This window comes from Styela clava, chromosome 13, assembly GCF_964204865.1.
Source record: "Styela clava chromosome 13, kaStyClav1.hap1.2, whole genome shotgun sequence".
Lineage (NCBI taxonomy): Eukaryota > Metazoa > Chordata > Ascidiacea > Stolidobranchia > Styelidae > Styela > Styela clava.
Window position 1 is genome coordinate 8,059,866 of NC_135262.1, and position 14,256 is coordinate 8,074,121.

The window sequence follows — 14,256 nt, forward strand, 5'->3', positions numbered from 1 at the left end:
GATATTCATTTAGTTTCTTTTGATGAAATAAGCTACTACCCAGTAGTTTGAGATTTGTATTTTATATCAAATAAACTGAAATTACAATTAATAAGCTAATGAATTGGTACAAATCAATATCAACTGGTCCGAATATGGCGTGAACCGATTTTGATGACGTGTCCCGTCCTCCAGTCCATACTCGTGTGTTACTTTATTATGCTTTCATTGTGATGCATGTTTTATAATGTTTGACGAAATATTAAATCTCTACGTGGTCCATTTTTGGTTCGTATATCAGATTTGTATCAAACATTGTGTCGGACCGGTCGGACCGATGACACATGACATGTTGTGGGACTGTATGAACAAACACAATGAATTCACCGGCTTGAAATGTAGCATTATTACCTTTCTAAACATACGTGAACGAAACAATACTACGTAATATGAAACCTTCTCAAGATTCGCGTTTTAGCATGGCCCGGGGCGGAAAGCATCTCCATATGTTTACAATTACGAGAAAACGGTTAATTCCTACACACGAAAACCGTTTGGACACGGGGAAGACTCAAATTTGTTTAGTTTCCTGGTTTGTACAGATTTTAAACCAATCATATTGCCACACGGTTATAACTTGAGGTCACAACGCATGCGCAATTCGCTCTAACGGCGCCACGTAAAAATGACAGTGTCTTAAAATAACCATAAGAGGCATAGGTCGCTCTATAGTTTTCTTTTACTAGTTTCGTAGTTGGACTGACATCTGTCGTCGTTTTAGATATAACAAGGTTTTAGGATTGACTAAACAAATAGGAAAAATGTTATTTCGAATTGTACCTGCATTTTTGGTTGCCCTTTTCGTGTTCGCACGGGGAGATGAAGAAGTGAAGACTGAAGATGATGTTTTAATTCTGACAGACTCAAATTTTGATGGCGTTATTGAAAAAAACAGTATGGTTCTTGTTGAATTCTGTAAGTATCTTTATGCATTTTACCGTATTTTACTTAAATTAGATATAACGCATTTGCATATGTACTGTATGTAAGTTACTTCAGTACTGCAGTACTTACAGCTGTGCAGATCTCTGAATCTGCAGATGCACCTTCTGACTGTCTGACCTTCCTGAAATTTGTGAAAAGTCCATTCTTAAATTCTGCAGTTCAAGTAATTCAAACTCGCTTCTGCATTGAAACTAAGCTAGTTGTTGATGAAGTCTGGAAGTGCTGACAGAGTGGAGATCATGATTGTATTGCACTAGTTTTATTGTCCCATGCTGTAATGCATTAATGGCCGGAAGGTTGAAGCATTGCAGCAGACTTTATTATCAGCATCACATCTGCACATGCCTGGCATGCCGTTAAGTATAGCGGCAGCGCCATACACAGTTCTCCGCTTGCAGGAATAGACCCCAAATTAAAAGACATCAATTACCGGTACCAGTTCTTGCAAACTGCTCCGTTTCAGTGCGGTAGGGTACTCTCGATTCCAAAATTAGCTCCCACATTGAACGGCATTATAACATTGAGTGCACACAACTCTATTACAGTATTATGAGTCTGTTTGAGTTACCATATCTGCACAAATCAGCAAACAGCACTTCACAGCTAAACTTAAGGGAAACCCAATCTGAAAACGCCACAGATTCTTCGAATTCGATATCCTGAAAAAAATATTTTATAGCAGCATCTGAGATTTTTTTGCAAAAAACACAATTTTGACGATGTGATGCCTGACGCATGTCAGTAGTTATTTAAATTGTTATCAGAGACGAGCATGGCACGATCTGGCGCATTCTGCATTCAGAGACAAATAGTTTCATTGAATCGGATGTCGGGACATTTTAGAATCAGAACTGTATCCTATTGCAAAGGGTCACTGAATAGCCTATTGTCCCATGTCCACTTAATCATCATCAACTGTGCAATCGTCAACACAAATGCTAAAGTGATGTTGTTGTTTCTTGCTCCATATTTTGCCTAAAGTTGTTTTTATCACTGTTTAATAATATTAGCTACCTATGCTCTGAACATGCTGTTCGCCAAACCATGGGTTTAATTCATAAAATCTGACATTTTAGTGTTATTATGTTTTGGGGTCACGCTGTAGAACAAAAAAATGAGACATAATCATTTTTGGCTTTACAACGACTATCAAGAGTTGGTATTTTTAACCACTTTCATTGTGAATGTAAAACAAGTCAAATCAAACCGCCTTGTCTTAAAAGTCTGTAAACACGTAAGAAACCCTTATTGTTTTAAGCTGTATTGTTTCTATGACATCCTATACTTAACCAAAGGAATATCCAAAATTAATTTCAGTAAATATCATCAGCCTATAAACTTGTTTTAAAAGATGCTCCATGGTGTGGACATTGCAAAGCTCTGGCCCCCGAATATGCCAAAGCTGCCAAGAAATTGCTCGAGAAAGAAATGGCACCAAAACTGGGAAAAGTTGATGCTACCGTAGAGAAAACATTAGCAGAAAAATATAAGGTCCAAGGATATCCTACCTTGAAGTTTTTCAAAAATGGCGTTCCATTAGAATATCAAGGTCTGTGTTTCAATACTTATATATATTACTAACATTTTTGATTTATATTGACCAGACACAGATTGGTGTGTTCACTGCGGTGATCTCGCCCCTGAATGGATAAAGATCGCTAAAAAACTGAAAGCGAAAAAATCTAAAGTTGCGGTTGCGAAAGTCAATGGTGATAATTGTAAAGAAGTGCTTCAGAAATTGAAGATCACTGGATTTCCCACTATTATGCTATTTAAGAAAAAAAAAGTTTGGGAATATGATGGCAAGAAATTGTGATTTAGAATACTGGGGTTAGAGAAATGCATGAATTTGGAAAAGGACTAGGAATTGCAATAGCTGGCAATAAATTCGAATTTTTGGCTAAAATATGTCTGAATTGAGCATGTGATATGGTACCGAGTATCCAACTTTTTTTTATAGAAAAGTTTCGTAATGTGAAAAATTGATTTATTTGGTGTTTATGGTTTAATGTTCCTTATTAGTGGTACTTTGAACATAGTTGACTATAGCATGATTAGTTGTAGTTATGTTTTTGTTTTGCTGATTGCTTTTTCCACAACAAGTTATATTTTTAATGTAGGAGGACGTACTGCTGATGAAATTGTTACCTGGCTCGAAAAGAAGACAGGACCACCATCCAGAGAACTTAAAACTAAAGAGGAATTGGAAAAATTCCAGGGAGACAATGATGTCTGTGTTGTTGCTTTCTTTCCTGTAAGTGACTTTAAATGCAACTTGTACTGTGTTTTTATCAAAAGTTAGGGTCAAAATATAATTATTGATGGTTTAGGTTCCAAGGAGTTCTGAGAAATGTGACGAAGTTCTAGTTGCTCAATGGCCTAGTACTCATAAATTTGTCGGAATTAATTAGTTAGCATTGTATGTTCCATGCCCACCATCTGACTCAACGTTGAAACAATAGACAACAATTTATTTTCAGAATAGTTTCGCTTTAAATCAGGGGTGTGTAACAGTTAATGTTGATATCAGTTGATGTTTAAAAAAGCACTCACATGGGTAGTGTCAACATCGGATTACAGTTCTTTCAAAAAATAATATCCTGACTACTTAAGAGCCTTGTTAATAACATGTTTAAAAAAAAGTTTCATGGATTTTTACTAACGTGTGTTATATTATAGGATGCTGAAAGCTCAAATTCTAAAGTGTACATAGAAGTGGCTGATGGAATGGATGATGTTAGCTTTGCTCATATTTCTGATGCTGCAGTCGCCAAAGAAGCTGGTATCGGTGAAAATAAAATTGTTGTCTTCAGAAAGGTTAGTTAGATTACCATAGTTTTAATTTTCCCTGTTTACCGTATGACAGATGAGTCGTAGACTTTTCAAGCGTAGAATTTAAACTTGCCTCGTTTCAATGAAAAAAATAATATCAAACTGCTGTTTGTATTTCAATGTATTTCAAATGTCAAATGTGCCACTTGTTAATACATGGTTCACATTGATATTTTTTTGTGTGTCAGTCTCATGAAATGTACTATGCTATATTCTAAAATTGCTTCATTGATCTTACCAAAGCATACCATTGAACCTTTTCTTTATTAAACTTGGGCTGGCTTTGAGAAATTCAAAATTTTGAGCATAGTTCATTGTTTATTTCATCCATTATTTCAAAGAACGAGCCCAGGCAGGTCTTCCAAGGCACTCTCAGTAAAGATAAACTGGGGGCCTGGCTCTTAGACAAAACATGGATATTTTTGCAAGAAATGAATGAACAGGTATTTCCTTTGTGGAGAAGCTCTTAGAAGAGTTTGGAGGGTGGCATATTGTAGTTCATCAGTCGGTTTGCCTAAATATATGGTATTGGGGATCTGCTGGATATATGTCATGTATCAAGCCACCATATTGTAATTGCATATCTACAACAAAACATGATGTATATATATATACCGATCTAGTTGAATGCAGCTTATGTGGTCCTATTTGGCTTTTACTCGAATTTTTGGTTTCCTAAGTTTATACATATAACTGTTAAAAAGCATTTTTGGTCTTGTCAGCGAATTTAAAAATTTGGTACTGGGTTGCTACATGGCATGTTGAGCAGATGTTTTACTTTTATCGTGTTTTACATAGTTGGAGTAGTTGCTAGAAATGGCATGTTTGATTTATTAGTTTGAAGATGAAGAACCAAAAATGGAATATGAAGGTTCTGGAACTGAGGCAGATAGCGTCAGAGATTTCATCAAGGGTAATCAACTCCCTCTCGTTAGTGAATTTACTCAAGAGGTAAGACTGGATATAAACCTTAATATCATTGGTCCAATAGATTTCTGTTGAAATCATCGGTCTTTAGGCCATGGTTCTGCTCTAATTTTCAATGATGAAAGGAATATAATGTTATCTAGCTGCAATTTTTGAATTTTGGTGAAAAAATATTTGGTAATGGCATTGTTGTGCATGTGTTTCATGGTAAAAGAGTATTCTAGTGTGCCTTAGTGCTCTGCTGAATGCAAGTTTAAAAATTTAAGAATCGTTGAGTAATTTTAGGTGCTTGGAACATTTACTTTTTGATATTAGCATTCAGTGAAGGAATGTGGTTTCCTCTGCTAAATTTTATAACCTAGTATTTTTGTGAACCATTTTCTGGTTTACCTTTTTTTTTTATAAATTAGGTTTTTCAAGTCTTTTTCACCTTTACGTGTATGATGATTTTCACTAACGGAATGAAAGTTTATTTTTTCAAATTATTATAATGGAATAAAACTCCTTTACTCTTATATATTCTATTCCATTAATCCAATTTCATTCCTATTACCGGTAAATCCCAAGTTACCATGTGTGTAATACCATGTATGTAATTTCACATTGTATATATAACCTTTCCCTAATACGTTACCCTGTATATAATTTTACGGTGTATAAATAACCTTTCCTTATATTATATGCTCAGTCTGCTCCTAAAATCTTCGGTGGAGCAATCACAACACACAATCTTCTCTTTATCAAAAAATCTGACGATGGCAGCAAGGATCTTTTACAAAAATTCAGAAAAGCTGCAGAATCTTTCAAGGGCAAGGTAAGTAGAGTATATATAGTAAAAAAGCATTTCTTCTCTGTAATGTACTGAGACTGTTCTAAAAAAAAAAATCACATCAACAGCATGTATAAGTCAGCGGTAAAAATAGGTCGCATTAAGTTGAATCAAATCTGTCAGATCAAAGTTTTTTTTTCATTTTTAAAGTTTTTTTCATTTCGTCGTAAACTGAATTGTTGCATCAATCGTCACTTATTTGGCTTCTCGGTAAGAACCAGAATAATCCATCATAAGTGATTTTTTTCTGGGAGTTCAATAACCCCCTCAAATTAGAGTAGATGTTGCGGCTCTGAGTAGATTTTGAGTTTGACTAAACGGATGCCAAAGAAAGCTCTTTCAATGCTAAAGGTTGCTGACCAGTGGGCTATTGTATTGAATTCAATAAATTTTTGAATTTCATATTGATTTTTCTTATTTTAGTGTTTGGGATCAACTTTTCACTTGAAGTAATTTCAAATTGTGGTTTGAAATTGTGCTTTTTTTAGGTACTTTTCATTTACATTGATGCCGATATTGAAGAAAATGCAAGAGTTATGGAATTCTTTGGTCTCTCACCAAAAGATTGCCCGGACTATCGTATCATCAAGATGGATGAAGACATGGCCAAATACAAGCCAGAATCTACTGAATTTACCACTGAATCTATCACTGAATTCACACAAAAGGTTGTTGATGGAAACATCAAGGTAACTAACTCCATAATATTTAATTAGTTATACCTCTGTATATTCGATCAAACTTGATCGCGTCGAACACAAAAAACAGAATTATTGTCGCTGTCACTGAGTTTTATTATATTTAACGATATTGTGGATTTGTGGTACATCATACCTAAAATACCTTTCTCCATTCGGATTTCTAACAATTTTCAAACATTTTTAGCGTCACATGAACACAGAGGAAATTCCAGAAGATTGGAACAAGAAACCTGTGCACGTTCTCGTCGGAAAGAACTTCAGAGAAGTTGCTTTTGATGCTAAGAAGAAAGTTTTCGTTGAATTTTGTAAGTGAAGATAATATTTTTAGCAAGTAAATCGTTTGGGTTTGTGAACTTCAATGTTAAAACAGATTTGTGCTGTGGTAGGTAGCTTTGCCATGGCTAGGTAGACGTTTTATTAAGCAATTCAAGATGATAGTCGTTTCTCTTAATTTTACATATGAATTTGTACAACTTTAGTTGTCCATTCTTAATTTGTAATCTACCTCAACAGTATTCATACTGCAATTGCTTATCGTTGTTCTTACGCAAAAAATTTTCATGCTTGTTCGTCCCTCCAGATGCACCTTGGTGTGATCACAGTCGACGGTTTGCTCCTACATGGGAGGTTCTGGGTCGTAAATATCGGAATGTTGCCGATGTGATCATTGCGAAGATCGACGGCTCGAAAAATGACTTGTTTGGCATCAGAGTAGCGTCATTTCCAACACTACTTTACTTTCCGAAATCTTACCGGAGAGAAGTGAGCATGAGCAGTTGATGTTTAGAAAACTGTATTCAGTATTAGATAATCATCCACGTAGCACAAGCTGAGAATATCTATTCCCCACAAGCTGAGAATATCTATTCCCAAAGCCCGGTGCCGAGTTGCGCCATGAATAGTTTTATTAGTTTCATTCATACATGATTGCACGATATTTTAATCAGACCGTGCATAGTCTACTATTATAGTTCACAATACAGAAGTCATCGTGATCTTAGTGCAATATTGTCGTCATGTAGCCAGTATATATTGTTTAGCAATATATATTCTAAGATGGACTAGTACGCAAGTCTCTGTTTCTACATGTGGTTTATCTATATTACATAAGTTTTAATCAGGTTCGAAAACAATTGTAATAATTGTTCGTGCATAACGAATATAAACTTAGTTTCATGTTCCAAATTCATTTGGATATTTTCTGGTATAAAACATCTTTCCATTTGATATGTTAATTCTATTCTCCAGTCATTACTAGTAATCAGATTCTTTCAACTAAACCACATAACATGCATGCGACATTCAGCTTTGTTGTTGTCCTTTAGATGCTCCATGGTGCGGTCATTGCAAACAACTTGCTCCCATCTGGGATAAATTGGGTGAAAAATACGCCGATAGAGATGACATCGTAATTGCAAAGATGGATTCAACAGCCAACGAAGTCGAAGAAGTCAAAGTATCGGGATTCCCCACCCTCAAATACTTCCCAGACGATCAAGAATCTAGTGTAAGATAGTGCATTGCTGCGTCATGGAGTTTTAGTAAATAACTCACTTCTGATGATCTTAAAGTGATCACAGATTATATGTGTAGTGTGGTATTAGATGTCCTAAAATTTTGAACATTGAATTTGCAGAAAACAATCGTATCGTTGTTCAAGGTTCGTACTTCGGCGTTAAATTTAGAGAGGCAGTGACACTGCGCCACTTTTTCTTCAATATATGCTACATTTATTTCTAAATAGATGGAATTTCAATGCTAAATCCTTATCTATTGTTGTGTGTAAATTGCACACCGGTTATTGCACAGTTTGAATAGTTCTTGGTTTGAATAGTTTGAATTCTCACTCCGTGGAGGCTTTAAGTTATGAGAATACATTGTCATCAACCCAATTTAGGTAGAGTTCCATCTTTGTGCCAAGATTCTTTTTAAGTATTTGATAAACTGATTTTTTTCTTTATATAGGTTGTTGATTATAACGGAGCAAGGACACTGGAGGCTATGATAAAGTTTATTGATTCCGACGGAAAAGATGTAAGTGGTGGTGGCGATGAAGAGGATGAAGAATTAGAAGAGGTGTGTAGTGATAGATTCCAGTCAGGAAATCTTTCGATTCGTCGACGTGTCTCCTGGTTACGTGTAGTCACACGTAACCAGGAGACACGTCAACGAATCATGATCTGGAAATGATTTCCTTGCTGGCTAATGTAGTTGAAGTTATGCCAATGCCACTCAATTTTGTGGCCTATGCAAATGTATGGTTTCATGAGAGTCATATTGAAGTAGATATGGTAAGTTTATGATGCCATGAATACATGCATTTGTGTGGTTAAAAAATATGAATTATTAATCAGTTCTCTGCTTTTGCCAGGATATTAAAATTGGTTTATAGAAATTTTTTATAAATATAAACAGCTTTCAAAATTTTTGAATTTGTACATTCATACAGAATTTGATCTCCCTTAAACATTGAATTGGTACAATAATGAATTTCCGAGAATTCGCGAATGGCGAACTTCATTAGTTGTAGCAGTAGTCATCAAATTGGGTTAATTTTTTGTTTCTAGCAAGAAAAATTCAACCACATAATTTTACTTAAACTTACTAACCAGTAGTCAGTAGAATCACAAACATAATTTGTTGAGTAGTGATTTAGTTTGCATTGTGGTAGTTGCTTTCAACCTTTTTTAATAGTTACTAGCGATTTTGCAGTAGTTATATCGGCTACCTGATCAGTTTAACAAAAAGTAATCGCAGAATGAAATGACAGAATTTTTGCAGTTTTCAAAATGTTGAAAAAAAAATTAAACACTAAATGCCTAAAAATTCCTAAATATAAAATCGATTTGCTTTATCATTTTGCTTGAGTAAAGCAACCCATATCTCCAAATGTAAATCACTACTGCATCGCTATCTCCAGCAAAAATAGTTTTAACTTAATAGTTCAATACTAATTGGTAAACTATGGAATGCAAGCTTTGTGTGCTTATCTATGATAGATCAGAATTGTTGGTTTTTGTAGATCTGAAATTAGCTCTTAGTAATAAAGGTATGGTGTGGATTCTGTGGAAATTACACAACGGTTTTGGATTTTTGTAGTATGTTATTCAATGCGCTCTGTTGCTCCAGTGTGCACTTGGTTGTTGTTAATTAACTCTGGAGAATGAGAAGCAAATGGCAAATGACGTAGTATTAAATATTGTGTATTTTAGTTTTACGTTGCATGTTGAGTAAGCGAAGGTATTACATGTGAAGCAAATAGGTTTAGTATTTCGACCTGTGTTCATTAGTTTTAAAGCTAATTATAATGCATGACCAAGTTACAGGTGTTTGAGGAGTTAATGGTATGGGTTTATTCAATGGTCGTAGTTAAGAATTGTTGGTCAAATCGGAAATTTGTTGGAGAACTCAGCAGTCTATCTATGTGGTACATGATGTCTTGCTGCTATCCCTTGTATATTGCCAGTGATAGTTAAAATGTTGATTCAGATTGTTCCACGTAAGAAAGGAGAGGATGAAGGAATCTCCCATCCAGGTGACGATCAGTTACCTGATGATTTAGAAGACAAATTGCAAGAAAAACTTGATAAAATGCCTGAATACCAGGAGGCATTGACTGCTCAGAAACATATGAAACAACAGAAAAAGGGCCAGGCTGGTCTCTCTGGTGCATTCGGAGGAATGTCGGAAGATGAAATCACAGCTCATTTTAAAGAAAGATTCAAAGAGATTGCCGAAGAAAAAGGTTTGAAAATTCCCGACGGGTTATACAATGCTACTTTGAATGCCACTGAGGTCAATAGTACAGCGCAGAATTTTGTGGACCCGTACCAGAATTTAACTCAAGAACAAAAAATGGAAAAGTTAGCGGAGCTGAAAAATAAGATGGAGGAAATGAATCAACAGTTTGATAAGGAAATGGCAGAATTCTTTGAATCGGTAATTTGTGTGTCTTAGCGTCCTATTCTATTAGAAAGTCTATATATTTACAGTTTTTATACTATTTAGATTAGAAGCATGGTAATGAATAGGTGGTACCGCTTACATTGTCTTTTCTTTAGTAATGGTGTATTTGGTATTCATGGCTAGCGTTTCTTATGAATTGGTTATATAGTTTCTGGCTTGGGATAAGCAATATCGTTAGTTATTAAAGGTTGGGAGAATTAGGTCTTGCAGTATAAGCATGAAATACCAGTGATTTTGTCTGACAACTAATTCTTCGGAAATTGAACTTTCAAGGGTTCGTTCATGAAAGATTTGGAAGCAAATATGCCACCTAGTGACGTTAAAGAAATGCCATCTGGAAATGATGCAGATGATCATGCTGAAGAAATGCCATCAAAAAGTGATATGGATGCATTAAAGCAAGCGACAGAAAAGTTGAAAGAGAAAAGCAAAGGCGATAAACAAGAACTTTAGGATTAAATTGATAAATTTGTTATAGAAAAATAGATTGCGAGAGTGAATTTTGATGGACTTGCTGTCGGTTGAACTGAGCTTGCTGTATTTCGGTCGTTTTTAACAAATCACTGAAAGCCTTTGTGTGGTGTATTAGGAAAATTTACTTGTTGATTTAAGTTTTAAAAAAAAAAGTACTTGGAATATAAAAGCGCTCATGAGAAATTGTTGAAATGAATCGACTTGCCAGGTGTTTATGATAGATTTCCACATCCAGGTCAGGAGACTTATTGCAGAGAAATATCAGATTGCGATTCGAAAGTAAATTAAAAAAACATAATACGAATATGAAATTGCTGCATTTTCATAACTCTGTTCTTCTGTACTGTAGGCTTTGTTTTAAATTATGCGAAGAATCTGCACAAGATTAATATATATAGTATTTAGTCTAAAGTAAGATAAAAATTGACATTTCATGATATGCAGGATGGAATCGTTTTCGTAACAACCAAACTACACACAATCATGACATGCTTGTAAAACAAGTGATGGAGAAATCTTATCTCCCGATGCACAGTATAATAACAAGTAAACTAGGCAACCACATTGCATAAAATAGAGCAGCCAAATAGATCACTACAGATGAGGGAAATTTAATTTGCATTCTATCCAATGAGCAAATATGAACATCTTTATTAACAAGACGAGGCCACACGCAGCTCCGGGGTACGCCAGAGATAATATTGCGCAATGATATCAGTAATGCAATAATCGGTGACGATAACCAATTTCTTGCGCGATTTGTTGGATTATCCAAATAAAACTAAAATTAATTTGTCAATATTACCAGTTAAAATTATAGACAATATGGATAACACGATCACAAAAAATATGAATTCCAGTGTTGTGCCAGTTCACTAGTCCCCTCCTGTCTCATGGGGTGAAATTGTGCTAAAACTTGCATTGTAACCAAGACTGTTTTCGTTGTTTGTGTCGCATTAGATCATCTTTGCAAAACTTAACACTAGAGCAAACTTTTAATTTTTTGAATCAAATCATTCCTGGTATGCATGACCTTAATGTAATAAGATAGTCCTGCCATTTTTTTTTACCAGAATATACTTGTGTTCTATGTGTGATTGTCCATAGCTTTGTTAATAGGATAATTTGAATTTCCCAACTAAAACATCCAGCTAATAAAAACGAAAAACGATAGTAGCAACATCCTAACAAAACTACTTTCATTTACTCTAGAATAATGTTTCACATCCTGATTATATTTTTCATTCCATCTTCGTAAACTTATCTTTGGATATTCTGCGCTTTAACATATTATGTTAACGAACGTTTTCTTTTTTCCCAGGAGGATATTGATGAAGAGGCCGAAGATCAAGAACAAGAGGAAGTTGAGCAAACAACCGATGGAAAAGATGAATTATAAAATGAAATTATTAGTCGTTTCGATTTTTTGAGCGTTACGCCTGGGACTGTGAAGCAGCAAAAGAGTGTTAAAGCCCCTCATGAAATAGCAGTAAATTTAGATGAAGGCATTTCTATTTTGTTTTGAGAAGTGTGCCATAGGAATTCTTGACCCATTTTTCGGTTTTACAATTTTTTTTTTGTGCCAAGCCAGCTATTTGCTCTATTGCTCTGTTAACTTTATTTAAAAGAGTCCCTTCAGATTAATAAGATGTGCGATTGACAGCATGAATATTTGAAATCTTTATCTTGGTGTCTGTTCAGCATCTATGCATTTAATTTCTTGAAATTTTGACGGGGATTAAATGAGGAATTCGGAAATCTTCCCGCGTTATTTTTTTTGTTAAAAGCATGTATTAGCAGCTTTAATGCTCTAGTGAGGAGTGTTTAGTGCGTGGTTGACTGATTGTAAGCTGGTCTTCCTGGCAATGCTCTCGAGAGGATATCCCTTGTCGGATCGTCTGAGCAGGTGGTAGAGAATGAAGAGTTCTATGTTGGGCACCTATTGCGTTAACGGCGGGGAAGACTACTACCTGCTCACAAACATAGGGTGCAATTCGGTTCGATAAGACCAGGATACAGCAATGTCCGTATCCAAGAACCAAGAAGTTCTTCGAACTCGGCGACGACGTTTTCATACATCGCCTCCGAACGAATAGACTCGGACAAAGAACGGTGGAATCACAAATCGGACCCACCCTCTACGCATGCACGTCCATGCCCATCCGCCTACACGAAAGGCAATACATATATATATTGGACAAAACCGAATATATGCAAAAACTAGTCCATAAGAAGGGTAAAAAACACAGCAGGTTTAAGATGTGAACTTCGAAAGAGTAGCCGGATTTCGAGGTCGTATGGGGCGCAATTGTATGTTAACTCGAAATAAGGATTGGTAATATGATAATAAATATGACGATCATTTTGTAGTGACAAGTCAGTAAGTTCGGAGGTGGGTTATGGAAAAGTGTTAACATGTTGTATATTTCTTCTGCTTCATTGACTGTAAGATTATCATGAGAAAATACAAATTTGTGGTAATATTGTTTTGCTTCAGTAAATCGACTCGATTAAAATAAATTATATGGACTAGAAACAAAATTTTCAGGTTAATTTTTATAATCGCATTGTATAAACCAGGGGTGTGCAGAATTTTTTGTTGGTGGTCCATATAGCTGGGCCACAACAAAATAGTTTTCCCATGCATACAACGAATGAAAAAGTAGCGACAATCTGGCGCCTCAGTAAAGACATGAGAAGGGAACGCGGCTATCTCTTACCCTTCCAACGATAAAGGCACAGGGCAAAACGCCGAAAGACTTAACACTGCAAAAGCAGGAAACATCATTATATATATAATATATTCATTTTTTACCCATGTGAGCGCCCCTTTAAACATGAACTGTCGGATTAGGATTTGATGTGGAAAAAATCGGAGGTTGCATCCTGATATGGACAGGGGATTTGCATTGTTTAACTTCCCATCTGTGTCGACTCTTGATGATACGATAATAATTTACAACATTGTCTTCGTAGCCAATTTATTGTAATGAATATTTTGAAATCATTATCGGCATTATGCCCGTGAATTAGATTAGACGATATGATACAACGAGCTTAACGACGCATAAATCTCTGTATGGTTCCAATATGCCGGGCCGGCCGCAAATATAGCTATCCATTTGATTGTTTTATAGGGAGCATGTTGTTTATCGTCATTGAGGTGGCATGTTCAGGAGTAGTCCTGGACCTGAACCGGCACCACGACCGCGAGAATCCCCTCCCTTTATCTCGCGCCCACAATAATTGTATCCATTAGATTTTTTACAGTAAGCGAGTTGATACTGCTATTTGAGTGACATGTTGGGTAAAGCAGATGTGACAAAATTGAAAATCGGCTTAGACTTGCGAGATTGTAGCATTAAGTCACGGTCGATGGTGTGGCGCATCGTGATAAGCGTTAGGAATATGCTCGCCACCGCAATTCTGATAACCCTGCATAAGTTTGCAGATTCGAATCCGGTGGCGATAATTATGTACGAAATGATTGCTGGAGTCATCACCGACGCCTCGGTGGTTTAGGTTACGGTTTCCCCCGCCCCC

The 14,256-nt window shown here is 35.8% G+C and overlaps 1 protein-coding gene across 3 annotated transcripts; it reads left to right on the forward strand.

Moving 5' to 3' along the window:
* Nucleotides 1-694: 694 nt before the first annotated feature.
* Nucleotides 695-12,471, forward strand: LOC120333355 (protein disulfide-isomerase 2-like). Of its 3 annotated transcripts, XM_078119563.1 has the most exons (12): nt 695-954; nt 2,336-2,533; nt 3,105-3,238; nt 3,664-3,801; nt 4,654-4,767; nt 5,432-5,557; nt 6,061-6,261; nt 6,458-6,578; nt 7,599-7,780; nt 8,239-8,307; nt 9,763-10,212; nt 10,513-12,125. In XM_078119563.1, the coding sequence occupies exons 1-12, from the start codon at nt 801-803 to the stop codon at nt 10,690-10,692; spliced, it is 2,067 nt and encodes a 688-aa protein (XP_077975689.1). In that variant the 5' UTR covers nt 695-800; the 3' UTR covers nt 10,693-12,125. The 3 variants fall into 3 exon arrangements, with proteins under 3 accessions (XP_077975689.1, XP_077975690.1, XP_039256695.1); XM_078119564.1 differs by lacking the exon at nt 9,763-10,212 and having other exon boundaries at nt 701-954; nt 12,035-12,471; XM_039400761.2 differs by lacking the exon at nt 9,763-10,212 and having other exon boundaries at nt 703-954; nt 8,239-8,349; nt 12,035-12,471.
* The last annotated feature ends 1,785 nt before the right edge of the window (nt 12,472-14,256 follow it).